Source organism: Lampris incognitus, chromosome 2, assembly GCF_029633865.1.
Source record: "Lampris incognitus isolate fLamInc1 chromosome 2, fLamInc1.hap2, whole genome shotgun sequence".
Taxonomy (NCBI): Eukaryota; Metazoa; Chordata; class Actinopteri; order Lampriformes; family Lampridae; genus Lampris; species Lampris incognitus.
This window is the reverse complement of record NC_079212.1, coordinates 22,945,473-22,973,091: the sequence shown is the minus strand read 5'-3', so window position 1 is coordinate 22,973,091 and position 27,619 is coordinate 22,945,473. Positions and strand designations below refer to the sequence as shown.

General features: G+C 45.1%; 2 protein-coding genes and 3 non-coding genes across 6 annotated transcripts; 2 read left to right on the top strand and 3 right to left on the bottom strand.

The window, feature by feature from the left end:
* The first annotated feature begins 495 nt into the window (after positions 1 to 495).
* fkbpl (FKBP prolyl isomerase like) lies at positions 496 to 6,301 on the top strand. Of its 2 annotated transcripts, none has more exons than XM_056275095.1 (4): positions 496 to 578; positions 1,288 to 1,443; positions 1,576 to 1,874; positions 5,047 to 6,301. In XM_056275095.1, the coding sequence occupies exons 2-4, from the start codon at positions 1,290 to 1,292 to the stop codon at positions 5,686 to 5,688; spliced, it is 1,095 nt and encodes a 364-aa protein (XP_056131070.1). In that variant the 5' UTR covers positions 496 to 578; positions 1,288 to 1,289; the 3' UTR covers positions 5,689 to 6,301. The 2 variants fall into 2 exon arrangements, with proteins under 2 accessions (XP_056131070.1, XP_056131069.1); XM_056275094.1 differs by having other exon boundaries at positions 1,288 to 1,452.
* Positions 6,302 to 9,928: 3,627 nt separating this feature from the next.
* On the bottom strand, positions 9,929 to 10,001 carry trnaf-gaa (transfer RNA phenylalanine (anticodon GAA)). Its single transcript has one exon. It is a non-coding gene; the product is annotated as a tRNA-Phe (tRNA).
* Positions 10,002 to 17,901: 7,900 nt separating this feature from the next.
* ebp (EBP cholestenol delta-isomerase) lies at positions 17,902 to 20,228 on the bottom strand. Its single transcript, XM_056274921.1, has 5 exons — positions 20,105 to 20,228; positions 19,569 to 19,881; positions 19,412 to 19,448; positions 19,190 to 19,320; positions 17,902 to 18,841 (listed from the first exon to the last, which is right to left on the bottom strand). Exons 2-5 carry the CDS (start codon positions 19,879 to 19,881, stop codon positions 18,621 to 18,623), a joined length of 702 nt encoding a protein of 233 aa, XP_056130896.1. The 5' UTR covers positions 20,105 to 20,228; the 3' UTR covers positions 17,902 to 18,620.
* A 498-nt stretch (positions 20,229 to 20,726) lies between these two features.
* trnah-gug (transfer RNA histidin (anticodon GUG)) lies at positions 20,727 to 20,798 on the bottom strand. Its single transcript has one exon. It is a non-coding gene; the product is annotated as a tRNA-His (tRNA).
* Positions 20,799 to 21,441: 643 nt separating this feature from the next.
* Positions 21,442 to 21,513, top strand: trnae-uuc (transfer RNA glutamic acid (anticodon UUC)). The gene has a single exon. It is a non-coding gene; the product is annotated as a tRNA-Glu (tRNA).
* Positions 21,514 to 27,619: the final 6,106 nt, after the last annotated feature.

The window sequence follows — 27,619 nt, the reverse complement described above, 5'->3', positions numbered from 1 at the left end:
GACTCCCATTCAAAAAATGGCTGAAAAAAGTTTAATATTTCAAAACGTTCAAAAAGTATGAAAAATCTGAAAGGGGAGCAATAATGTCCTTAATGAGTTGAACATTTTGATAGTTGAATGGTTTCAGTAGCTAAAAGTATGAAGGAGCTACAAAGTGTAAAAAATGGGCGGAAGAAAATAAATAAATAAAGAACTGCAAAGCAATAGTGTGAATCTAAATATTAAAGTTTAAAACATAATAAATAAAATATTCATACAATATAAAACAAAATAAAAATAAAAGTAAGGTGCAATCAAAACCGTTGTTGTTACTTAAATTATTTTTTTGTATTTTTTTTAGATGTTTTAGTTCTATTGAAAATATGTCATTGTTCATGGTAGCTGCCATCAGTTCTGTCAAACAGTATTTGCTCAGCGTTTCCCAATGAGTTTTACCACATGTACAGTGTCGTCACATCCTGTACCAGGCGGAAATGGTTTCTGTCACATGGTTTTGTTTATGCTGTGAGACTACGGCGATCCTGTCTCTCAATGGAGTAGCTAATTTTTGCTGTTTATTTCAACCAGACCTTTTCGAGGTGAGGTATCTCCATTATCATACATTAAACAACTGCTCACATGGTTGCGTGTGCCATTGTGAATGTGCAGACTACGTTATAGCTTTAGCTTCAAGTTTTATTTTTCTGGGCGGGCCTGGTGTATTATGCTAGCTAACATAAATTGACGGAAGTTAGTTGCCGGTGTCGTCGCACGGATCGAGTAAGCATGTATTAACTCCTTGGGGCTTCTAATATTGGGTTGAAGTGCACTTGTAGTGACATTCTCAAAATTTGATCGGTGTAAACTAGTTCAAGTCACTTGACAGCGTCATCGACCGCTTAAAAAGTACCCACATCACTATTTGATATGGTAGAGAAGTACAGAATTGCGCTCCCTCTGGAATTTGTATAGCATATGCGCAGAATTAGGTATTAGACGCTACACCGAACATGGATGTAAAAACTTTTAGACCTAGGCGTCATTTATTCTAAACTTATTCGAGAGAGATTGCCGACTTATTGTATATGTAGTTATGCATTTACAATGTCACCATCCCCCAAAGTTTACCCACCTCTGGAGATCTATGTTGATGTTTGACTGAGTATTATGTATTTGTGTGCAAACGGTATCTTAAGCACAAAATTTGCTCATAAAGAAATGATCAAACAAATGCTCCACAGCAACTGATCTTTGTTGGGTATTATTATCAATATTATTATTATTGTTATTCCATTTCTCTGTATCCAGTTATGGATTCTGTATACCCACCAACAACACAAGATGGCAAAGGTGGTCATGATAGCCATGATGTCACATCCTGGGTATCAGTGTGTTCCAAAGGCCTTTGGAAGGTCCAGCGCAGGCGAACAAACAAGGGAGGTCGACAGTCCACTTTTACTGCTGGTGATGATGGTACTTTTCTGATGTTATCATGCTTCTTCAGTGTAAAAGACCTGTCCTTTTTTTAGATTGCATACTGTAGTTGAATTATGTAGCACTAATATTATTCATATAATGTGTCTTTGTTCTATGTAGCGTGGTCATCCAGTGACTACCCAAGAATGGGTTCACTGTGTCAAGTCCGAGTGTATCTCAAAGAAAAGCAGAATGATGCTGAGACTTTGATAATTGCTGAAGAAGACGAGGAACTGTCAGTCAAATCTAAACAGCCAATCACAGAGATTATAGAAGTGCATTCTACATCCGCTCAGCACTCGCAGGATAGTGTGCTGCATGTTCCACTTGGTGAATGGACAATTCTGAGGCTGGGAGATGGTCACTGTGATATCACAGAAGCATGCGTGGAGGGAATGAGAGCTGAAGAAAAATGCGAGGTAAGAAGAGACTAACATGTACTTTTGCTCATAGCAAATTGACTGCATAATCAAAATAAACTTTCTACCCTTCCGTCAGCTCTCATGTAGTTTACTTCTTAGTATTTCAGCATTTTCGCTTAGATTTTCTTCAGGCAGGTGATAGACCCCCTCAAGTTACCCAAAGCTATAGGTCCTGTCACAGGGCAGCAGGGCTGTGAATGATTTGTTATAGACAAATGCAGTGTACACCGTTTTGTCATAGACTCACAGGGAGGTGGTTGTTTGTATCAAACGGTACATTTAACAGGGGTTGCGCCATAATTAATCATGATCTTTCATTGTGATGGGTGGGATTGTAAAAACTGTCGTACTCTATTTTTTACCCACTGTATTTATTTTCATGTTTACCGGTATTATATTTTACATTGCATTTGTGTTTATATGGATTGTAATGCTTATTTGCCAAGGATATAATAGGAATTACTAGGGCTGTGCTTAACAGAAATGTTAAAGTTTTGGAAAGATTAAATAATGTCAATTTATTCATACTGGAACCTCATGTGTGTGCGTCAGAAATATTGAATGTGTTTTTTCCAATGCTAGTAGCCTACTTTACACAGACAGCAAAATGACTGTCTACCACACAGGCAATGTTTTGATGATGCTTTAGCAAAGATGGTTACTTATACACCCTATTTGAATAGTAAATATACATTTTCCCAAGTTTTCTCAAAAAGCCAACAAAGCCGATTCCTTATGTTGATTCTGTCAAAATGATTGATGGAGTTTGGAATTCTCCATTGACCCTGAAAATTTGGTAAATGACAGTTAAGTCTCAGTTCACGCAGCCTCTGATTTAAGCTGAAATAAAATAATTCTCGTAGAAATACAATGTGAGAAATATTAACATACCATAATATGAACAAAAATATTATGGTACCTGCTCTAGGCTTGGGCAATATCAAAAATTCCCTGTTGATGGTATACATTTAATATCAGTATCAATATACAATTAAAATAGTGGATTGCTCCCGCCAGGTTGGGGATGAGTTGTTGCCTCAAATGAAGGCGTTCAAGTATCTCGGGGTCTTGTTCACGAATGAGGGTAGGATGGGGCGGGAGATTGACAGGCGGATTGGTGCAACATCAGCAGTCATGCGGACGTTGTACCAGACCATTGTGGTGAAGAGGGAGCTGAGCCAGGAGGCAAAGCTCTCAATTTACCAGTCAATCTTCATTCCAACCCTCACCTATGGTCATGAGCTTTGGGTAGTGACCGAAAGGGTGAGATCGCGGATACAAGCGGCTGAAATGGATTTCCTCCGTAGGGTGTCTGGGCTCAGCCTTAGAGATAGGGTGATGAGCTTGGACATCCAGAGGGAGCTTGGAGTAGAGCCACTGCTCTTTCACGTCGAAAGGAGCCAGCTGAGGTGGTTTGGCCATCTTATTAGGATGCCTCCTGAGTGCCTTCCTTTGGAGGTTTTCCAGGTACAGCCAACTGGGAGGACACCCCAGGGTAGACCCAGAACTCGCTGGAGGGACTACATGTCCATTATGGCCTGGGAATGCCTTGGGATCCCCCAGGAACAGGGACGTCTGGAATGCCCTACTTAGCTTGCTGCCACCATGACCCTACCATGGAGAAGTGGCTGAAGATGAATCAATCAATCAATCAATCAATCAATCAATCAATCAATCAATCAATCAATCAATCAATATATAATATTATCATTGCTGTATGAGTTCAGTTAAAAACATGTGCAAAGACTACATGTGGCTTTTATACAACAGGTTTCTATTTAGCAATACTAGAATGGCTTGTACCAAATTAGTATTCCCATAAGTTTATTCCAGGTGTCCTTACTTTTTATGCCTAGTCTTCCTCTCAGCTAAGTTAAAATGAACCAACTACATTGTACTTGTTCTGAAATAAAGTTGATTTTGGCTCTGATTAAGTTTTTACATGAAATAACTCAAAGTACCTGCCATCAAAGCAGATTAGACTATTATACTGCACATCAGTAGAGCAACTGAATCTGACAATTTTTTTTAAATCTAAAAAACTCAAACGTGCAGCTGATTATAGACTACAGTCCTGTATACACTGAATCCACCAAACCATATGGTGCCAAAACAAATGAATGATTTGACTGTAAGTGATCAATATAAAACTTGAATAAATAATCAGCGAAACTATGTCAATAAGGCCAAAATAAAAGCCAGGGTGCCTAAATAATCACTAATCTCAACAATATGTGATCCTTATGTACTGTTTCTGTCTAGAAAAATGAGAACGTCACTTTTTCTGGCATCAACAGAGCCATGAAATCCCAACATTTCCAGCTGTGCTGAAAACGATCTGATGAAGGACATATGGCCCACACATGGAATTTTTTTCAGCACAAGTTTTGCCATCACAGGGAATGATTTCTCCCCTTTTTAAAAAAAAAATTCATATCGTATGGGTTTTAAGCAAACTGCTGTGTTCATTAACTGGGGGGTGTAGGATGCTTGTGATTCTAGCTTTAGTTATGACTTCCTTTTCAACAAGTATGCATATACCTTCATTCACGTTCGCTGTTTTTCTCGAAGAATATGTAAAACAGGCAAATATTTTTGATTGCTTCAGCATGCTATTCAGTGCCCTTCTCCCACGTGTTGCTGGTGCACTTGGCCCAATGTTACTGTGTGTGCTGTGTGTCAATATTCAATGAAAGAAACGGTTATAACAATAATACAGCATTTATTGCTTGCTGTTATTGCTATTATTATGAATATCACAGTTTCCTATTTATTTAATCATACAGGCCAATGTTTTCATTGACTTTGTTCATTTGTTTGTTTGTTTTCCTGTGGCAAGGCAGTAGTTTACCTAGGTAGAGGAAACATTACATTTTTCTTTTTCGTCATCATTATTTGGTCACAGGAATATTGTCCAGGCATCATGGCTCAGACCTTTACAATCATTGTTGGTAACTAGATTTTTTTTTTTTGGTGACCTCCAAATTCATGCTTTGTTGCACTGAGGGCTTCAGTTCAATGTTCAAATGTGAAATGTAAATTAGGAGTAGCAGGCTCAGGAGTAAAATTCATTGTGTAGTGGTTACATCAGAGCTGTGTAATTTTAATTTTCATGAACATTGAAAAAGGCAAATATACAGCAAGTCTGAAAATTATTTTCTCCCTTCAGATATTGCTGTCTCCACTGGGAAGTGGACCAGAACCCCAACCCATATGGGAAGGCCACGCTTTACGTGCCACTGTTGAGTTGCACTCTTTCACACCAGGCAAGGAATTCTGGGAAATGTCTCCTGATGAAAAATGGGAATGGGTTCGGTCACACAAGGAGAGGGGCGGAGTGAGGTTCAGGAGTGGGGATGTTTGGGGGTCTGCAGACAGCTACAGTCGGGCCCTCAAACTGCTCATCACTCTTCACATCCATACCATAGAGGCAAATGTGAAAGGAGAAGATGAAACATATAAAAAGCTAACAGAGTCTCTAGTTCCTTCAGCTAATGAATACAAAACCATCAAAGCAGAGCTCCACTCCAACCTTTCCTTGTGCCAGCTCAAACTGAAACAACTGGAGCGGGCTAAGGCCAGTGCTACTAAGGCTACACAGCTAGAACCCAGTGGAGCTAAGGCCTGGTACCGGCTAGGCCAAGCCTGTCAATTGATGAATGAGCTAGAAGAGGCCAGAAAGGCATTCAGGAGACTGCTGGAGTTACAACCAGACTCACCTGCTGCCCTAAAAGCACTGAAAGATGTGGAGAGTAGAGAGAAAGAGACAAACTCACAGTTGAGGCAGAGACTCAGCAAGATGTTCAGCTGATGACTGTAAAGAGGCAAGTAACAATGACTGGTTTATGATACAACAAACTCCATTTTCCTTAATGTCATGGTTTCTTTCCTACTCATGTTGACTCATCATAATATTCAATTTACAGAATGTGAATTATCTGAATGTAAATTTCAAGTATATAATGCAACCTGTAAAAAACTCGTGTCTTGGGACATCAAATATCTGGGAAGAAAGAAGTTGATGGGGAAATTCTTTATTCAACACTAAGTAAAATGTTTAAAATCAACTTGTACTGTTGTCCTGTTTTACCATATTAGTAGAAATGTTATTTTCTATTGGGCCACTAAGTGTCAGGCTTTGCCAACATTGAGCCAAAAGGATACTACATTTGGGAATTGATTGATTTTGTTTGAATAGAATAATGGTCACTACACAGTCTGGATGTAATTAAGTGAACAACTGATCAACAAATATTTTTTTACGTTAGAATCTTTAACATCCATATTCTGTTAGAAGAGGAAAATGTATATGCGACATGAGAGCACTGACATATTTGAGAACATCGCCCTGTATTTTGTATTTCTGTTATTGGTGCTGAATTAAAGTTTATATATTTAAACTCAATTTGCTTTTGTACGTTGAACAATGCCGTGAATGTGGCTAAAATGCCGAAACCCGGGATCAAACTAGGGACTTTTAGTCAAATGCTCTCCCAAATTACCCGACACAGCCACTAGTCAGCACAGATAAGGCAAACCTGATCTATGCAAATTCTCCAGCTGGACCTGGCACACTGCTCTGAGTTCAGGGTCATCCTTACTACATGTCACCATACACACATACATATATACCATGTCTTTGTGGAAAAATAAAGTCAAAATAATTCATTTACTTTTCAAAGATATGCCTGTGACATACAGGTTATCCCTCTTCTGGGTCCAAAATACCCGACAGTCGCTAGTCTGTGGCAAATCACATCACAAATTCCATCATTTTGAAAACCAACTGTGTAGCATGGTTCAACTTTTGCAAGCAAATAAAATGTCAAAGTTCATAATTTGACAACCAATCATGCTGCATCGTCCATCTTTCTAAATGCAAATCAAATGGCAAGATCATCTTTAATAAGACAATCAAATCACGAATTCTATTTTTGAACTACCAATCACACAAGCACTTCAAATTTCTTGACCCAACTGACTGGATTAGCAATACGGTCATTGTAAAAAAAATAAAAAATAAAAAAAAAGCCAGAGAAACTTGCATTGACCCAAAGCATCTGAACCAGGCACTGAAATGCTCTCACTACATCATGCCAACACTGGAGGACGTCCTGTACAAGCTTCCCAAGGCCAGGATCTTCACCCTGGTGGATGCTCGAGATGTGTTCTTGCAATGTAAGCTGGATGAGGAAAGCAGCCTCATATCCACTTTCTGGGCCCCCTGGGGTCAAAAACACTGGCTCAAGCTCCCGTTTGGCAAGCAGCATGAGTTACTGTCTGGGCTCAAGGGCATCGAACCCATCACTGATGATATCCTGATCGTAGGCTGTGGTGACTGATAAAGAAGCAGAATATGACCATGATGTAAAGCTCCTGATCACGCTGTGCCTTGACCTGAAGAAGCTGCAGTTCAAGGTGAGAGACGTTCACTTCCACAGCCATATTCTGTCAGCCACGGCCTGAAGCCGGACCCTGAAAAGGTGAAAGCAATCCTTGACATGTCAAACCCGACTGATGCAAAAGGAGTGCAGTGGCCCATCGGCTTTGTAAACTATCTCGCAAAGTTCATGCCATGCTTGTCTGAAGTCTGTGAGCCTCTGCAATGGCTGCTGGACAAAGAGACACCATGGCACTGGCTATCCAATTATGAGGCAGCGGTGCAGGAGTTGAAATCTCTGGCCTCGTCTATGCCACTGTTGCGTTATTTTGATGTAACAAAGCCTGTCACAATCCAGAGCGACTCCAACCAAAGTGGACTTGGTTGCTGCCTTATGCAGGAGGGCCAACAAGTCGCATTTGCCTCAAGAGCTCTCACTCCTACTGAGCAAAACTATGCGCAAATCGAGAAAGAATACCTCAGCATCTTCTTCGCCTGCCACCGATTCCATCAGTACTTGTATGGTCGTGAGATGATCACTGCGGAAACTGACCACAAGCCACTCATTGCCATATTCGGCAAGCCTCTCCTCACTGCGCTCAAGAGGCTTCAGAACATGCTCCTGACTCTGCAAAACTACAGCCTGAAGGTCGTTTACAAACCTCAGATGTTTATCAGCGACACACTGAGCAGGGCAATGGTGTAATGCACAGGCAGAGATACAGCATATCAGCGGCATGGCATCTGCTCACTTCTGCAGGAACAACAAGATGCTCAACAGATGAATCGAGCAGAGTATTTAAACATCACAGATCACCACCTGGCCCAGTTCAGACAACACACGGACAAGGACGAACATCTGCAGTCACTGAAGTCCATGTTTCTCACCGGTTGGCTGGACCTGAAAGAGGAAACACCGTTCGCAGTAAGAGATTACTGGCCTTTTCGAGATGAGATCAGTGCGCAAAATGGCATCCTGTTCAGAGGTCAAAAGTTCATTATCCCCAAAACACTACAACCAGAGATGCTCACCCACATACACTCCAATCACAATGGCGGTGACACATGCCACCGCTAGGCCAGGGAGACATTATACTGGCCAGACATGCAGGCAGAGATAAAAGACTTTGTCAGCAACTGCACTACCTGCAACGAGTATGCTCAGGAACAGCAAAAGGAAACTATGCTGTCACATGAGCTACCTGCAAGGCTTTGGCAGATCGTCGGCATGGACTTATTCAGCCACAGACAAAAGGACTATCTTCTCATCATTGATCACTACTCTGACTTCTGGGAGATTGAACTGCTGCCAGACTTGTCTGCAGAGACCATCATAAAGTGCTGCAAGGCAGAGTTTACAAGGTATGCCCAGCCTAACAAGGTCATCACGGATAATGGGACACAGTTTAACTTCCAAGTTCAAACGTTTCGCTACAGAATGGCAGTTTGACCACATGACCTCCTATCCAAGGCACCCAAAGGCAAATGGCAAGGCGGAGTTGGCTGTAAAGATTGCTTAAAATCTGTTACGCAGGGCTGCACATGATGGCAACGGCCCCTGGCAGGCCATTTTACACTGACGTAATACACCAACCGAACACATGGACAGCAGTCCAGCACAGTGCCTCCTGTCAAGGCATCTGAAGACTCCCATCCCCGTAGCCAAAAAGCTACTTGAGCCCCACATCATGGTCGGGGTCACAGACAAACTGCATCACAGGAAACAGCTTGCCACGTGTTTCTACGACCAGACTGCTCGTGACCTACCAGAGCTGGACGTGGGTGAGGCAATCAGGATGAAACCGCTGCCGGGTGACCACACAGGACGTTGGAGGCAGGGCATGTGCCTACAAAAAGTTGCGCCACGCTCTTACCTGGTGGATGTCGGTGGCTCTCTCTACCGCTGCAACAGGGTGAATCTGCGCATAGCAGAGCAGACATCAAACCAGACATCAAACCATCAAACACACCACGCATTCACCTGGATGAGCCAAATCATAGTCCAGAGCTGAGGGCAAGGTGCACAGAACTGAGGCATGCGCAAACTGGGGGTGAGGCTCCTTCCCCACCAAGCTCACCAGCTGATGGCCCTAACCCTATGCCTGCCAGAGCTCACGCTTACTCTCAGGTGGGACGGCTGTACAACCCACCAGACAGGCTCAATTTGTAAGCAAGGACTGCTCAAAAATGTTGAACTGTTCTTTATTATAAGACTTGGACTTTAAAAAAAAAAGAGAGCGAGAGAGAGAAGAAGAAGAAGAAGAAGAAGAAGAAGAAGAAGAAGAAGAAAGAAAAGTTAGATGGCAACTTAAGGAACAGTTGTTTGGTTGTTATGTTTGTGTTCAGGTTAGAATTGTTATGTCAGAATTTATTTGTATTCTAAGAACTTAATGTGATGCTGTTGCCTTTCGCACTTTCTATTGAAAATCCAAATTAAAACTAACGTTAGTTAACCCGTTATGATATACCCGACATGACAGCAATGCATCACTGATGTATTTTATAACACTGACCTGTATTCAGTGTTTCTTTCATAATTTTTGAATAAAAGCTTTAACTTTTTTTTTAATTTATTTTATTGCTTACATGTTCAATAAACTGACTGAGAGTGTGTATATTTCAACTATATTTCCTGTTGTACGTTGAACAATGCTGTGAACGGGGGCCAAAATGCCGAAACCCGGGATCGAACCAGGGACCTTTAGATCTTCAGTCTAACGCTCTCCCAACTGAGCTATTTCGGCGTGTCTGGTCGGGTCGCTCCGTATTGTTGTAAACTGTACACGCACATGGCGTCCTTTATTTGTGTATCCAATTGTTTGCTAAAGTCTAACTGAAGTTAATGTGGCATGGCTATAAAGCAGATGAGGTTATATGAATTATTTATACATGTTAAAAACTGTATGCTCCCCCCCCATTTTTCAAGTCCCATAGTGTACGCCTGCTTGTTCCCTCGGAACTTTTCAAACAGGCAGATTCGACACGTTGCAACGTTATTGCAGATCGAGAAAGTTTTGCTGTTTCCTGGCCTGTTGGAAAATCTCATTTATTTCATTTTTATCATATTCCTAGTGGGTTTTAGGTTGTAAGAATAATTTTCTCAGCCCAGTTTTTATGAACAATAATAATGGAAATATTCCTCACTCGTTCCATAGTTCATGTGTGACATCTTGCGCATGCGGCAGTGGGTGGGGTAAGTTAGGGCAGCGCCGTGCTGAGTTAGGGGTTCTCAACCTTTTGTAACTGAAGGCCCACTTCTCATTTTTAAAATCTACTGCTACTACTTTCGGCTGCTCTCATTAAGGGGGGGGGCACTGTGGATCATGCACCCATCCATTATCCAAACCGCTTATCCTGCTCTCAGAGTCGCGGGGATGCTGGAGCCTATCCCAGCAGTCATCGGGCGGCAGGCGGGGAGACTACCACATGCCTCCTCCGATACATGTGGAGTCGCCAGCCGCTTCTTTTCACCTGGCAGTGAGGCGTTTCGCCAAAGGGACGTAGCACGTGGGAGGATCACGCTATTCCCCCCAGTTCCCCCTCCCAGAGGAGGCGCTAGTGCAGCGACCAGGACACATACCCACAATCCGGCTGACTGTAGGGACGCCCGACCAAGCCAGAGGTAACGCGAGGATTTGCACTGGCGATAGCTGTGTTGGTAGGCAACGGAAGCCAACCGCTTCTTTTCACCTGACAGTGAGGAGTTTCGCCAGGGGGACATCGTTGTTAAAATAAATTATTAAAAAAACATAACATTGTGGAGTTAGAAAAAAACGAGACAGGAGATGTGAGAGTAGACGTAGTCGAGGTAGTTTACTAGCTCCAACTGAGCATGTCATACATTCGACGACACTGAACTCTGAACCGGAAGCGGAAGTGCATTATCTGACCCTTCGCCTCTTCCCTTAAAGGTACACCGTCCTCTTAGGTGAATGTCTCTCGTTATATAGATGTGGGTCACCACACAGGCCCCCCCAGAATTCACCTACACAAAACAATGCAAAACAGCAAAAGTGCAAGTCATGAACATAAAGATAGACTCTACAACAGAACAGTCAATGACATAGTGCAAAGTCACGGGGAAAACAGGTGACGAGTCGGGGGGCGGACCCTGCGGCCATAACGGCTGCGCTTCACAGGAGGGGAAACAGATGGGGTCGAAACCCGGGCCATAGGCGGGGCCGAAGCAGGAACAGAGGCAGGTGCCAGGGCCGACCTAGGAGCCCCCGCCGCGGGGGTAGGGCCAATTGCATTGGCTCCCCAATGTCCAAGTGAGCGGGCTTGAGACGGTCTATAGCGACCCGCTCCGGCCTGCCCCCCATGTCCACCACAAAGTTCTTATCCCCCGCCTCCAGGACGCGGAAGGGCCCGTCGTATGGGGGCTGCAGCGGGGACGGATGGCTGTCGTGCCTAATGAAGACGTACCTCGCCGATGGCAGATCCTTGGGGACGTAGGACCGGGGGAGGCAGTGTTGAGACATCGGAACGGGAGCGAAGGCACCGGCAGCGCTCCGGGACGCACTGAGGTGAGCCGTAGCATCCGGAAGAAACTCCCCCGGAACCCGCAGGGGCTGGCCATACACCAGCTCAGCGGAGGAGGTCTGGAGGTCTTCCTTCGGGGCCGAACGCAGGCCGAGCATTACCCACGGGAGCCGGTCCATCCAGTCGGTCAGTGAGGCTTGCCCGCAGAGCGGCTTTCATGTCCCGATGGAACCGCTCACAAAGTCCGTTGCTCTGCGGGTTGTACGCCGTAGTGCGGTGGATCTTCACCCCCAGGTGCTCAGCGACCGCCGTCCAGAGCTCCGAGGTAAACTGAGAGCCCCGGTCGCTCGTGATGTCACCAGGCGTGCCGAAACGGGCCACCCAGCAGCCGATGAACGCCCGTGCTACCTCTGCTGCCGTCGTGGAGGACAAGGGAATAGCCTCTGGCCACCTGGTGGCCCTGTCCACAATAGTGAGGAGGAACGTATAACAACGGGAGGGGGGCAGGGGACCCACCAGGTCAACATTGACGTGGTCAAACCGCCACAAACGGCGCCAAAGGGGCCTTGGTATGGCGGTGCACCTTGGCGCGTTGGCACGCCACACACGAACCGGCCCAGGCTCTAACATCCTTACGGAGCCCAGGCCAAACGAACTTGACGCTCACCAGCTTGGTCGAGGCCGTGGACGGTGTCGAAAACTCGGCGCCGCCAGGAAGTAGGCACCAGGGGGCGCGGTTTACCGGTGGAGATGTCACAGAAGAGGTTGGTGTTGGCCGCGTCGAACGTCACGTCCTCCAGCCGTAGCGCCGTAGGGGTCGACCGGTAGTCTTGAACGGTCGCGTCCTTGGCTTGGTCCGCTGCCATAGCGGTGTAGTCGAGTCCCAAGTGAACGGCGTTAACAACCGCCCGTGAAAGGCAGTCGGCGACGAAGTTATCCTTGCCCGACACGTGTTGTATGTCCGTGGTAAACTCGGAAACCGCCGCGAGATGGCGCTGCTGACGCCCAGACCACGGTTCTGAGGTTTTGGCCATACAGAACGTCAGCGGTTTGTGGTCCACGAAAGCGGTGAACTGTCGGCCCTCCAATAGGAACCTAAAGTGTCTGGTTGCGAGGAAGAGACCCAGTAGTTCCCTATCAAAGGTGCTGTATTTGCGCTCGCTCTCACGGAGTTGTTTACTGAAGAACGCCAACGGCTGCCAGCCCCCCCACCCACCCACTGCTCACACACGGCCCCCACGGCGTAGTCGGAGGCATCCGTTGTAAGGGCTATGGGGGTGGCAGGCGACGGGTGAGCCAGCAGCGCAGCGTTGGCCAGCGCGGTCTTGGCGGCCACAAAAGCCTCGTCCATCCCCGAAGACCAGTCCAGCTCGTCCTTAGACTTCTTACCCCGCAGGGCCTCATACAGGGGACGCATGATGTGGGCGGCACGGGGCAGGAAACGGTTATAAAAGTTCACCATGCCCAGGAATTCCTGCAGCGACTGTACAGTGCGGGGGAGGGGGAACATGGTGACAGCCTCAACCCTGGCAGCGAGGGGAACGGCCCCCTGTGGAGTGATGTGGTGCCCGAGGAAGGTGATGGACGACTCCCCGAACTGACACTTAGCTGGGTTGATGATGAGGCCGTGTTCGCTGAGCCTGTCGAACAGCTGTCTGAGGTGCGTCATGTGTTCCTCCGCCGACGCGCTGGCCACAAGGATGTCGTCTAAGTACACAAACAAAAATGGCATGTCGCGGAGCACAGAATCCATAAGGCGCTGAAACGTCTGCGCCGCCCCTTTAAGGCCGAAAGGCATACGTAAAAACTCAAAGAGCCCAAAGGGTGTGATGACAGCCGTTTTTGGGACATCCAGTGGGTGGACCGGCACTTGGTGATACCCCCGCACTAAGTCGATTTTGGAATAGATGGCAGCGCCCGCCAGGTGGGTAGAGAAATCTTGTATGTGCAGTAAGGGGTACCGGTCGGGGGTCGTGGCATTGTTTAGGCGACGGTAGTCCCCGCACGGGCGCCAACCCCCGTCGGCCTTAGTAACCATGTGAAGAGGGGAAGCCCATGGGGTGTCAGAACGGCGGACAATGCCGAGGCGCTCCATAGTCGAAAACTCCTCCCTGGCTATTGCGAGCTTGGCCAAGTCGAGGCGTCGGGCCCGGGCGTAAACTGGGGGGCCCACTGTGGTGATATGATGTTCCACGCCGTGCTTGGCCACCGCCGAGGAGAAGGTGGGTGTGGTGAGCTCGGGGAAATTGGCGAGCAGGCGTTGGTATGGATCCCCGGTGGAGAGTGTGTTAGCGAGGCACAGCGCTCCAGCCCCCCCAAGCGTGCAGGGGTATGACGCAAAAGAGACGGGATCAATCACGCGACAGTTTTTAACATCCACCAGCAGGTTGAAAGCACAGAGGAAATCCGCACCTAGGAGCGGGGTGGATACAGCAGCCATCACAAAGTCCCAGCCGAAACGTCGGCCGCCAAAACACACGTCCACATGTCTGATACCGTACGTCCGAATGGACGTGCCGTTGGCGGCGTCCATCTGGGGGCCGTGACTGTCGGTCATGGTGTCCACAGCTTGTGCTGGTAGTATGCTGCGTTGAGCGCCAGAGTCAACCAGCAGCCGCCGGCCCGACAAGGAGTCTCTGATGAACAACAGCTTGCAGTCACGGCCAGCGCCCATAGCCGTTAACGAGCGCCGGCCTTGGCGTTTCCCTGAACACTGTAACTGCAGGGTTTGCGACACCGTTTTGCTTTTGCCCCAAACCTGGCATGGTAATAACAGAGCCCGTCGTCAGGTTGGCGGCGGGCTGTCACCGCAGCCGCGGTGTCCATATAGTCGTACACAGGTGGTGGTGGGGCGGTCTTGTGGGGTAGCAGGGCATGCACAAACTGTTGCCGGTTGGCCAGGAAAACCCTGTCTGCTTCAGCAGCCAGAGAACGGTAGTCCTTGGAGGCGGCGAGAGGAGAACTGGCCAGTGCTGTGCGTACAGGTGCGGGGAGCTGCCTCAGAAAAATGTGTGTGAAAAGAAAGGCCGGATCAGCCGATCCCAGCACAGACAGCATTTTTTCCATTAACTCAGACGGTTTGCCGTCGCCGAGGCCATTCGGGGACAGTAAACGGTCTGCCTTCTCCAGCTCCGACAGTTCAAATAGTTTCAGGAGGAATGTCTTTATAGCATCGTACTTGCCAGCAGCTGGCGGAGCTTCCAACAGTGTCATTGCTCGCGCCGTTGTCGATGCGTCTAACGCCGCCACTACGTGGAAGTACTGCGTTGCATCCTGCGCTATCCCTCTCAGCTGGAACTGGGCTTCCACATGTTGAAACCACGGCCGTGGATTATGCTGCCAAAAGTCGGGTAGCTTCACAGAAGCGGTGTAAATGCTAGCGTTAGCAATAGCCATGTTGTTAGCACCGGCGTCGTCGTTGTCAGACATACTCGTATTAGTAGTTCGATCACGTCGGGGTCACCAATGTGGAGTTAGAAAACAACGAGACAGGAGACGTGAGAGTAGACGTAGTCGAGGTAGTTTACTAGCTCCAACTTAGCATGCCATACATTCGACGACACTGAACTCTGAACCGGAAGCGGAAGTGCATTATCTGACCCCTCGCCTCTTCCCTTAAAGGTACACCGTCCTCTTAGGTGAATGTCTCTCGTTATATAGATGTGGGTCACCACAACATGACAAAAAGGAGAAAAAAATCAACTGGGCTGTAAATTTGTGTTATGCCACTGTCAACTGCAATGACCAAAATAAATATTCTCCTTACCCTCAGTGAGACACTTGAGCTTGCTTCTGGGAAATAATGAGATCAAGTCGCGGTGGGATTGGTGAGAGGCTGACACTAGCATTCGAAGTTGCTTTCAGTTTGTTCCTTACCTTTGGTTTTGTCAGATTCATATTTATTGCCAAGTACACGTACATAGAGTTTGCCTTGGTATGTTGGTGCAAGAGGGAAAATTAACAGTAAATAGTAAAGATAAAAGTTAAAAAGAATAACACACACACACACACCCACACACACGCACAGTGGTGGTCACCTCACAGCAAGAAGGTCTTGGGTTCGAGCCCTGGGAAGTCCAACCTTGGTGGGTCATCCTCTGTGTGAAGTTTGCATGTTCTCCCCGTGGGTTTCCTCCCACAGTCCAAAGACATGTAAATCAGGTGAATTGGCCATACTAAATTGTCCCTAGGTATGAATGTTTGTGTGTGTCTCGGCCCTGTGATGGCCTGGTGGCCTGTCCAGGGTGTCTCCCCGCCTGCTGCCCAATGACTGCTGGAATAGGCTCAAGCATCCACCGCAACCAGGATAAGCTGTTCAGCTAACGGACGGAAGGATATATATATCGTAGCGAATTCGGGGCGCAACCACAGGAACCGCCACAGCTGGGACGCGAACCCGTATCTCCAGCACCGCGGGCCACATCGCTAACCGCTCGACTAAAGGGTCAGACCCGTCAGCCAGCGGCCAACGTGTCTACTGGAGGGTGGGCAATACGGGTTCGCGCCCCGGCCGCGGCAGTTCCTGTGGTTGCCTCCCGAATTCGCTACATTGGCGTCAGAAGTGGGATGCGCGCGGACGTTACACTACCCCCCTGTGTAATGTGCGTGGAGAAGTAGACACGTTAGCCCTTGATTAACGGGTCGGACCCTTTGGTCGAGCGGTTAATGATGTCGCTCGCGGTGCGGGAGATACGGGTTTGCGTGGCGGTTCCTGTGGTTGCCCCCGGAATTCGCTACAATATATACATAGTAGCAAATTCGGGGGGCAGTCCGGGAGACCGTCACCATGGCCGGGACGCGAACCTGTGTCTCCCGCTCCGCAAGCGACAACGTTAACCAGTCGACTAAACGGTCCGACCCGCGAACCAGCGTGTCTTCTTATCCATACACGTTACACTACCCCCCTCCTTCGGGAAGCGCGTCCCCGCGCTTAAGCATATCAGCTCCTTCACGCCTCCGCTTCCGATGGCCTTACGGTCGCTCCATCCCACTTCTGACACCAATATAGCGAATTCGGGGGGCAGACTGGGAGACCGTCGCCACAGCCGGGACGCGAACCCGTATCTCCTGCACCGCAAGCGACAATGTTAACCAGTCGACTAAAGGGTCCGACCAGTTAGTCAAGGACCAACGTGTCTACTTAGTCAAGGACCAACGTGTCTACTTATCCGTGCACGTTACAATATATATATATATATATATATATATATATATATATATATATATATATATATATATATATATATATATATATATATATATATATATATATATGTATCAATACAGGAAAAAAGATTTTAATGCATAGCAGTACAGGCCTAGCTTCAGAAATGAGGACGCGAAAAATGCAACGGCCTTAAGCCGCCACAATTGATCATTGGTAAACAAGAATATCAGTTATTCCGTCTCTTGGAAAATCCTTGCAAAGAGTAGTGCATATTCAGTTAGGGGCAAAAGAGGTAACCTGTGCTTGGCAGAAAAATATTTTATTATTTGCAGACCTTGAATAATAGAAACGAATTGGCCACCAGTTGTAGACACCGAAAAAAATATCTTCTTTGTAACTAGAAGTAAAACGTCTTTATTATCCCCCCCCCCATTAGATGATACACATATGACATTTATTAGGTTTTTTACATATGCTTTTTTTTAAATATGCTATTTTAAATATGGATTTTTTAAATATGTTTTTTTAACTACATGTCCTCCCAACTGTGCCCCAACACCAGCCCAATATATAGTTCACATATTACCTTATTATATTTTTAATGCACGCCATTTCAACAGTGCCCTGGCCCCTAAATGCTTCTCAAGACAAACCCCAGGGTTGTAATGTTTTCTACCCCTCCATTGGTTGCTGTGCATCATAAGTACCTACCCCATTGGCTGTTATAATTTGAATGTTTCCCCATCTGATTGGTCGCTGTCCAACCGACATCAGGGGCGTGACGCTGGGCTATGTAGCGGTATGATTCTTTGTGAAAAAAACATTAGCAGCCGATGAGACGGGCGCACGAACAGGCCTGTACTGCTATGCATTAAAATCTTTTTTCCTGTATCCGTGTGGATATTCCACTCCTCATTAGTCGAACAATCAACACCATTGACGGTTTTGGAAAAAAACGCTATATATATATATATATATATATATATATATATATATATATATATATATATATATATATATATATATATACACATAATAACTGGCTTTGTAAATTACCAAAGGGGGGAAAAACATTTTAATCTAACCATTTGGTAGTACCACTGCCTTTATAGCCCACTAGATGGCGCTGTGAGGCCCACCAGAGAATGGTTTGCGTAGGCAACTAATAACTGGGCATATATCCTTATAGTTACGTCTTGCCTCTTGAACCATCTATTTACCCTTTTATTAACTAAGGATTATTCGATCAAGTTTCACATCACAGTGCAAGTTTCTCGGAAATCTTGCACATGCAGTTCAAAGTAGTCCTAAATTTAGTTTGGACTCGATTAAATTCATTAAATTGAGGCAGAATATTGACTAAAATCAACGCTTAAATGGGCAAAGTTTAATGTCAGGTTAATCTTGTTCGCAGCAGTGTAATGTCAGTAATAAATGTGCACCAACCGATACCAGTCAAAAATGACCAGAATTCTTCAAGAAACAACAAACAACATGAGGGTGGTGTAGTGATGACGTTGGAAACATGTTTTTCAAAGAATACACTTGCAACTTCTAACATTGAATAACAAAAATATTTTGCTTGATCGTTATTGTTCGTCAGCTTCTTCACCCACAGTACTTTTTAACAATAAAAATATGTATGTGACATACAGTTTTCCTTTTCCTCTCACAAATACTCTAGCATCCAAGTCCTTTTTCCTATTGTTGCATATCAGTTCCTCTTAGACTTTTTTGACCTTATGGTGTCCATGTGCATCTGGGCTGATGAGATATGGCTCCATGCATCCAAAATAAGCACCAGGGGTATGATGATCCACAGTACATTCATGAACACAAAGTAGAACCAGAAGTAGATGGGGTGTCCCAACTCACTGTGAGCATAACCATCTCTGTGTTCTGTGTAGAAGTAGAGGACTGCTCCATACAGCTGGCCTGAAATCAGATTGTACAGAATTTTAAAATCTAATGAAGTTTTGTATCTCAAAACGTCATTCATTTGAATGTCATTTGAGATCAAGAGAAACATCTTTTTAAAAGTGGGTCTTATTTCTTGAATGTATGTATGTATGTATCTATGTGTTTGTAAGATAAGGTCAATGTTGTTTCACTGTAATTCAAAAGACAAAAATGATAGTGTAAGTGGAACAGGGTCCTGAGCAAATGTGGATCAATTCAGCTACCCAATTTTGGATCTTCTTGCTTTTATATACAAGTGTGTTATTATTATGATTAAGCTATGATTAAGCGATAGGCTTTGAATGACTGATTTTATTCTCTTACCTAATGAAATAATGAGTTGCAGTACAAATCTGTAGGGCTTGTTGGTCAGGAAGGAAAACACTGCCCAAAAGCTAAATGGTCCCCATAGCCACGCAGTCACTGTCTCCATACAGACAGTGAAGTTATCACCTCTACATAGAGGAAAAAGGGACATTCAGTAGTCTATTCCTTCTTCCTTGAGAAATACATTAACATTAGATTTGTGTCCACATATCAACTTACATTACATATCGACTGTCTCCTTTGGAGTATTCTTTCCCTGTAGATTATAAAAAGAAAGCTTATTGACACACATCGCACTGCAGCATCATATTTAACAGTGTTTACACAGTTCAGAAAAACCCTGTATGTGTCCGTGCTTATATAATGGTACACGTACAAAGCTGTGAGAGAAGCCTCTGGTCTGCTGGGATGCTTTCATAATATAGTGAGAACCAGCCCTCAATGACACTGTGTATAAAACCACAGACAGCAAACCAGCACAAAGCCAGGCGCCTCCAAATTCCCATTCTGCCATTGGTACCCTCCAGGCCGGTGATTACCCAGGTCACCAGCAGAAATACCCCCGACACAGAGAAGAGAAACACTAGGATCTCAGACATGGATCGGTCATTGGCCACATAGCTGGGAATGGACAGGTTACGTGGCCAATATGGATGAAGAACCTGAGTTTCTGAACTGGTCTCCATCATCTGTTAAAAGGAAAGAAATAGCAGAACTCTCAATAAAATCCATATTAGACCTAACCCGTTATGCGGAGTGTGGTAGATCGTTGATATTCTATACACTGCTGTACAAGTTATAAATTGTGTATGATTTCCATAATGATTTTTTTTTTATTCAAGTTTGCACGAATTCGGAGGAGCACTCTTTCATTTATGTAAATTACACAAATAGTTCATCTTCTGTTCTTACCAGTGATGTTGCCAAGGGGAATGTATAGTTTAAAAATTAAACGAAACGAAATTTTGGGTAAAATAAAATAAATGGGATATTTTAAAGTCCGGAGTTGCTTGGTCAGTGCGGGTACATCTTTGCATTAAAAACTCAAATACGGAAATTGGTTAAATGGGGTGGTTACTTGGAATCACAGAGACCAATCAGACAACATCGAGTTAGTGACACGTACGATGTGTCGGCTTGTTGATTGGTTTGTCTTCTCGGAACATGGACGTTATCAAGAGAGAGAGCCAATGAAATGAAGACTACCTTCCTTTTATGCCATTTGGTCGGACACGTTATATATCATTGAGGGGAGGAAAAAAAAAAAGGTACCTTTGGCCTGGAAAAAGAGACGTGAGCTGTCGGGGCTGGTGCCGACCCAGTGTTGGGTCGTAAGAAACGTTAGCTTAAAAGTATTAAACTCAGAGAAGTTAATTACAAAGTCCTTCCGGTGACCTCAAAAACTCCCTTGTGTGTTCACGGGAACATAACGCCGATATGGATATAGTCCTAAACTCACCAACCCGTTTAAGTCATCATCACGGCCACAAAAATCGAAAATGACACCCTCATGCCGTGCCAGGAATCTTGTTCCTGCCGTGACCCGGATTCGAACCGGGGTTGCTGCGGCCACAACGCAGAGTACTAACCACTATACGATCACGGCGAGCTACCGGGCGGTGATGGTGACGCAGGCTCAGTGTTATCTTATCAAATATGCCCGCTGAACCTGGCCAGGTAGTTAGACTCAGAGTGGGGGGATTTGTCTTCAGACATGCCGAATAATCCAGGCAAGAAAATCAAAGAAAGTTGAATCAGTGTAGGAGTTTCCTCGGCTATATATATATATATATATATATATATATATATATATATATATATATATATATATATATTCTACCAGATATTGTTAATTATTGCTCAAAGCCCTCCGTTGACAGACGCACCCAGTACATGCCTGCCACTGTGGACACACTACATTTTTTGTTATCACCTGAGGACTTAATTTATTATCCATATCTTATCCAAGCCGCTTATGCCAACTGGGGTCGCGGGGATGCTGGATAATTAAAATTATATATAATTTATATTCACAATATATTTAATGTTTTCTATAGTTTTGGCTTTATGCATGCTCATATGCCTTTTTGGTCCTATAGTTTTGATTAACTCACAGTTAACTCAAAGTTTCTTTATAATACAAATTTTGGGTAATTGCAATGAGGCTGCAATGAGCATACAACTTCAAAATTCTACCACTGCTCGCCAATTTTGACTTCATAATGTTAAGTGATGGAGGGATGTTCAAGTCCCATATGGTCTAGCGGTTAGGATTCCTGGTTTTCACCCAGGCGGCCCGGGTTCGACTCCCGGTATGGGAAAGTACGTTTTTCTGTTCTCCACGGGGAAAGATGCTTTTTGTTTTGTTTTTTGGCAGGGCCTCGTTCCATACCATCACGTTTCATTTTGCATTGCATTTTGCTTTCCGTTTACAGGCGATAAAAGAATACGGAGTAAAAAAATAAGAAGACTCTTATTACTTTCATTTAAGTATATCTTGTAGTATAATATAATAAAATAGTAATGAATGAGAGGGAGGACAGTGGATCGGTGAGGATGCAAGGAGTAGAGGTGATGAAGGCATATGAGTTTAAATACTTGGGGTCAACTGTCCAAAGTAATGGGAGTGCAAAAGAGAGGTGAAGAAGAGAGTGCAGGCAGGGTGAAGTGGGTGGAGAAGTGTGTCAGGAGTGATTTGCGACAGAAGGGTACCAGCAAGAGTTAAAGGGAAAGTTTACAAGATGGTTGTGAGACCAGCTATGTTATATGGTTTGGAGACAGTGGCACTGACGAAAAGACAGGAGGCGGAGCTGGAGGTGGCAAGGGCCAAATTGTGGCAGGTCTTGTGGGGTGTTCCCAGTATGCAGTGGTCAGTACCTACCAAAAGTGGTCAAAGGAAGGACAACCAGTAAAACTATGACAGGGTCATGGGTGCCCAAGGCTCATTGATGCGCGTGGGGAGTGAAGGCTAGCCCGTCTGGTCCGACCCCAAAGAAGAGCTATTATAGCTCAACTTGCTGAAAATTTTAATGCTGGTTGTGATAGACAGGTGTCACAGCACGGTGCATCACAGCTTGCTGCATATGGGGCTGCGCAGCCACAGACCAGTCACAGTGCCCATGATGACCCCTGTCCACCACCAAAAGTGCCTACTATGGACACGTGAGCATCAGAACTGGACCATGGAGCAGTGGAACACGGTGGCCTGGTCTGATGAATCACATTTTCTTTTAGATCATGTGGATGGCCAGGTGTGTGTGCGTCATTTACCTGGGGAAGAGATGGCACCAGGATGCACTATGGGAAGAATGCAAGCTAGCGGAAGCAGTGTGATGCACTGGGCAAGCACTTTGAAGTCTTACAGTTTAATTTTGTCATTCCTTTAACTGAAAGGTCACTCCAGCCATCAAGGAACACATGCTGAGGCAAGGAACCATGTTAGTGGGCTACCAATCTCTGGGAGACAGTCCTTTTTTTTCACATCGTGGTGCTTTCCCCAACAGGTTTCCAAACAGAATCTGGGTTTGTTTTTGTTTTTTTCTTGATGAAATTGAGAAATTATGAGTTGATCTGTGAGCAATATCGTTATTAAGATTTTATCAAACTTAAGACTATTCGTCCACCTGGCCCCAAAATGGTGGAATAACTCCCTTCATATCTTCTTCAGAATGAATTATTCAGGGCTTCAGAATGAATTATTTCATTCAAGAAAGGCCTAAAAATGTTCCTTCTCCAAGCCTACCTTAATCTATGAATGATCTCTAAATATGACCATAACAGAGACTTGTTGCTGCTCCAGCTAATTTGGAATCCTCTTTTACAAACCCCAATTCCAATGAAGTTGGGACGTTGTGTAAAACGTAAATAAAAACAGAATATAATGATTTGCAAATCCTTTTTGACCTATATTCAATTGAATATACCACAAAGACAAGATATTTAATGTTCAAACTGATAAACTTTATTTTTGTTGGTTTTTTTTGCAAATATTCACTCATTTTGAATTTGATGCCTGCAACACGTTCCAAAAAAGCTGGGACAGGGGCATGTTTCCCACTGTGTTACATCACCTTTCCTTTTAACAACACTCAATAAACGTTTGGGAACTGAGGACACTAATTGTTGAAGCTTTGTAGGTGGAATTCTTTCCCATTCTTGCTTGATGTATGACTTCAGTTGCTCAACAGTCCGGGGTCTCCGTTGTCATATTTTGTGCTTCATAATGTGCCACACAGTTTCAATGGGAGACAGGTCTGGACTGCAGGCAGGCCAGTTTAGTACCCGCACTCTTTTACTACGAAACCACGCTGTTGTAACACGTGCAGAATGTGGCTTGGCATTGTCTTGCTGAAATAAGCAGGGACGTCCCTGAAAAAGACATCGCTTGGATGGCAGCGTATGTTGCTCCAAAACCTGTATGTACCTTTCAGCATTAATGGTGCCTTCACAGATGTGCAAGTTACCCATGATGCCATGGGCACTAACACACCCCCATACCATCACAGATGCTGGCTTTGAACTTTGTGCTGATAACAATCTGGATGGTCCTTTTCCTCTTTAGCCTGGAGGACACGACGTCCATGATTTCCAAAAACAATTTGAAATGTGGACTCGTCAGACCACAGCACACTTTTCCACTTTGCATCAGTCCATCTCAGATGAGCTCAGGCCCAGAGAAGACGGCGGTGTTTCTGGGTGTTGTTGACATATGTCTTTCACTTTGCATGGTAGAGTTTTAATTTGCACTTGTAGATGTAGCGACGAACTGTGTTAACTGTCAATGGTTTTCCGAAGTGCTCCTCAGCCCACGTGGTAATATCCTTTACAGAATGAGGTCGGTTTTTAATGCAGTGCCGCCTGAAGGGTCAAAGGTCACGGGCATTCAATGTTAGTTTTCGGCCTTGCCGCTTACGTGCAGAGATTTCTCCGGATTCTCTGAATCTTTTGATGATATTGTAACGTGCATGGATAAGTAGACACGTTGGTCCTTGACTAACGGGTCGGCCCTTTAGTCGACTGGTTAACGTTGTCCCTTGCGGAGCAGGAGACTCGGGTTCGCGTCCCGGCTTGTGGCAGTCCCGGACTGCCCCCCGAATTTGCTACATTTATGTCAGAAGTGGGATGGTGAGATCGTGAGGTCATCAGAAGTACGTGCGCCCAGAGGCGTGAGGGAGCTGATATGCTGAAGCAAGGGGGCGCGCTTCCCGAAGGAGTGGGGGGGGGGTAGTGTAACGTGCATGGATAAGTAGACACGTTGGTCCTTGACTAACGGGTCGGAACTTTAGTCGACTGGTTAACGTTGTCGCTTGCGGAGCGCGAGACACGGGTTCGCGTACCGGCTGTGGCGGTTCCTGGTCTGCCTCCTGAATTCGCTACAATATTATGGACTGTAGATGATGACTATTTGCTCACTCAGTTGTTCACAAAGTGGTGACCCTCACCCCATCCTTGTTTGTGAACGACTGAGCCTTTCGGGGATCTTCCTTTTATACCCAATCATGACACTCACCTGTTTCCAATTAACCTGTTCACCTGTGGAATGTTCCAAACAGGTGTTTTTTTTTAGCATTCCTCAACTTTCCCAGTCTTTTGTTGCCCCTGTCCCAGCATCTTTGGAACGTGTTGGAGACATCAAATTCAAAATGAGTGAATATTTGCAAAAAAACCCAATAAAGTTTATCAGTTTGAACATTAAATATCTTCTTTTTTCGTGTATTCAATTGAATATGGGTCGAAAAGGATTTGCAAATCATTGTATTCTGTTTTTATTCACGTTTTACACAATGTCCCAACTTCATTGGAATTAGGGTTTGTACTTATCATTGTTGGTGTCTCCCTGTTGTGCACATATAGGGACTGCATGTGAAATGACATGTATTCTTGGCTATGATTATTTTTCAGTGGTTGCAATAATCCTCAGAGGGTAATACATAAAAATGATCAACAATCAATAAAGACTCCACTATCTTTAAACAATTTTCAGCTGTTCTTTAAAACCAATAAATGTAATTAGCTCTTCTTGTGTGAGTTTTGTACATTTTGTCCTGCAAAAGATGCATGTCTGGACAGAAAGGTGCATTTGTAGAAATGAAGCTTGACTTGGCTCTTTTGACTGGTGTGAATTAATTTAGTTTATGGGTGGCCTGTACTGATTACTGTTATGATTGCGGAAAGAGTCCTTTCTACTTTTCTCGTGCTGTCCTAAACACAATCTTGATATTTTGGCTAAATTTCATCGATGATCGTGCTATATTGATTGATTGATTAATGTTTTGCTTCCTGCTGGCTGTCCTCCTGAAGTGTACAAAACCAGCGACAGTGACAGAAAGTGTATACATACTGCCACCTACTGTTTTGACAGTATTGACCAGAAAGCCTTTGGTGAGCAACTGTCTTTTTCTAGCAGGTTTTTTTTAGAAACTTTTTTCCCCTGATAAAAAAAATATTTATTAATATATATATATATATATGTATAATAGATGTTGTATTTTTTTATATTTTAACTGCCTGCCCTTCCAACTGTACCCCATCACCACCCCACTATATGATATACATAGATTACCCCATTTGACGTTACCTTGTTATATTCTAAATGTATGCTATTTCAACGGTGCCATTTAAATGCTTTTTCAAAACAAGTCCCAACCCCTTACCCCACTGGTTGTAATGTTTTCTCCTCTCATTGGTTGCTGTCCACCAAAATAAGGGGCATGACACGGGGCAATGTGTGTTTTCTTTGTTGGATCACAACCCAGCCACTGAGGATGCACAAGCCAGTGCATTCTTAGTGCCAGTCCCAAGCCCAGATAAATGGGGAGGGTTGCGTCAGGAAGGGCATCCGGCATAAAATCTTTGCCAAATCAAATATGCAGATCATAAATAAGATTTACATACTGGATCAGTTGAGGCCTGGGTTACCAACGACCGCCACCGGTACTGATAACCAGCAGGGTGCCGGTGGAAACTATGCTACTGTTGGGCGAAGGAGAAGGAGAGGGGGGAGGCATGTCCAGAGGCAGCGAGGGAGGAGGAAGGGTAGGAGTGTGGAAGTGAGAGTTGGAATTTTGAATGTTGGCACTATGACTGGTAAAGGGAGAGAGCTGGCTGATATGATGGAAAGAAGAAAGGTAGGCATACTGTGTATGCAAGAGACCAGGTGGAAGGGGAGTAAGGCCAGGAGTATCGGAGGTGGGTTCAAACTCTTCTATCATGGTGCGAATTGGAGGAGAAATGGGGTAGGGGTAAGAGTATGTCAAGAGTGTGTTGGAGGTAAAGAGAGTGTCAGACAGAGTGATGAGTATGAAGCTGGAAATCGAAGGTGTATTGCTGAATGTTATCAGCGCATATGCCCCGCAAGTTGGGTGTGAGATGGACGAGAAAGAAGAATTCTGGAATTAGTTGGATGACGTGGTGGAGAGTGTACCCAAGGAGGAGAGAGTGATGATTGGAACTGACTTCAGTGGACATGTCGGTGAAGGGAACAGAGGTGATGAGGAGGTGATGGGTAGGTATGGTGTCAAGGAGAGAAATGTGGAAGGACAGATGGTGGTGGATTTTGCAAAAAAGATGGAAATGGCTGTGGTGAATACATATTTCAAGAAGAGGGAGGAACACAGGGTGACATACAAGAGTGGAGGAAAGTGCACACAGGTGGACTATATCTTATGTAGAAGGCGTGATCTAAATGGGATTGGAGACTGCAAGGTGGTGACCGGGTAGAACGTACCTAGGCAGCATCGGATAGTGGTCTGTAGGATGACTTTGGAAACCAAGAAGGGGAAGCGAGTGAAGGCAGAGCCGAAGAGCAAGTGGTGGAAGATGAAGAAGGAAGACTGTTGTGTGGAATTCAGGGAGGAGTTAAAACAAGCACTGGGTAGTATGGCTGGGCAGGCACTGCAGAAATAGTGAGGGAGACAGCTAGGAATGTACTGGGTGTGTCATCAGGACAGAGGAAGGAAGACAAGGAGACTTAGTGGTGGAATGAGGAAGTACAGCAAATTATACAGAGGAAGAGGTTGGCAAAGAAGAAGTGGGATAGTCAGAGAGATGAAGAAAGTAGACAGAGGTACAAGGAGACGCAGTGTAAAGCAGAGAGGTGGTGAAGGCAAAGGAAAGGGCGTATGATGAGTTGTATGACAGGTTAGACACTAAGGAAGGAGAAAAGGACTTATACCGGTTGGCTAGACAGAGGGACCAAGCTGGGAAGGATGTGCAGCAAGTAAGGCCGATCAAGGATAGAGATGGAAATGTGCTGACAAGCGAGGAGAGTGTGCTGAGAAGGTAAAAGGAGTACTTAGAGGGGCTAATGAATGAAGAAAATGAGAGCGAGAGAAGGTTGGATGATGTGGGGATAGTGAATCAGGAAGTGTGGTGGATTAGCAAGGAGGAAGTGAGGGAAGCTATGAGGAGGATGAAGAGTGGAAAGGC

Coding starts and splice junctions, on each gene's coding strand:
- ebp (XM_056274921.1), bottom strand. CDS start 19,881: ATGATGGAGACCAGTTCAGAAACTCAGGTTCTTCATCCATATTGGCCA. Junction 19,321..19,411: donor GGAGACAGTCGATATGTAAT/GTAAGTTGATAT, acceptor TCCTCTATGTAG/AGGTGATAACTTCACTGTCT. Junction 18,842..19,189: donor GCAACTCATTATTTCATTAG/GTAAGAGAATAA, acceptor ATCTGATTTCAG/GCCAGCTGTATGGAGCAGTC.
- fkbpl (XM_056275094.1), top strand. CDS start 1,290: ATGGATTCTGTATACCCACCAACAACACAAGATGGCAAAGGTGGTCAT. Junction 1,453..1,575: donor TTTTACTGCTGGTGATGATG/GTACTTTTCTGA, acceptor TGTTCTATGTAG/CGTGGTCATCCAGTGACTAC. Junction 1,875..5,046: donor GAGCTGAAGAAAAATGCGAG/GTAAGAAGAGAC, acceptor TTCTCCCTTCAG/ATATTGCTGTCTCCACTGGG.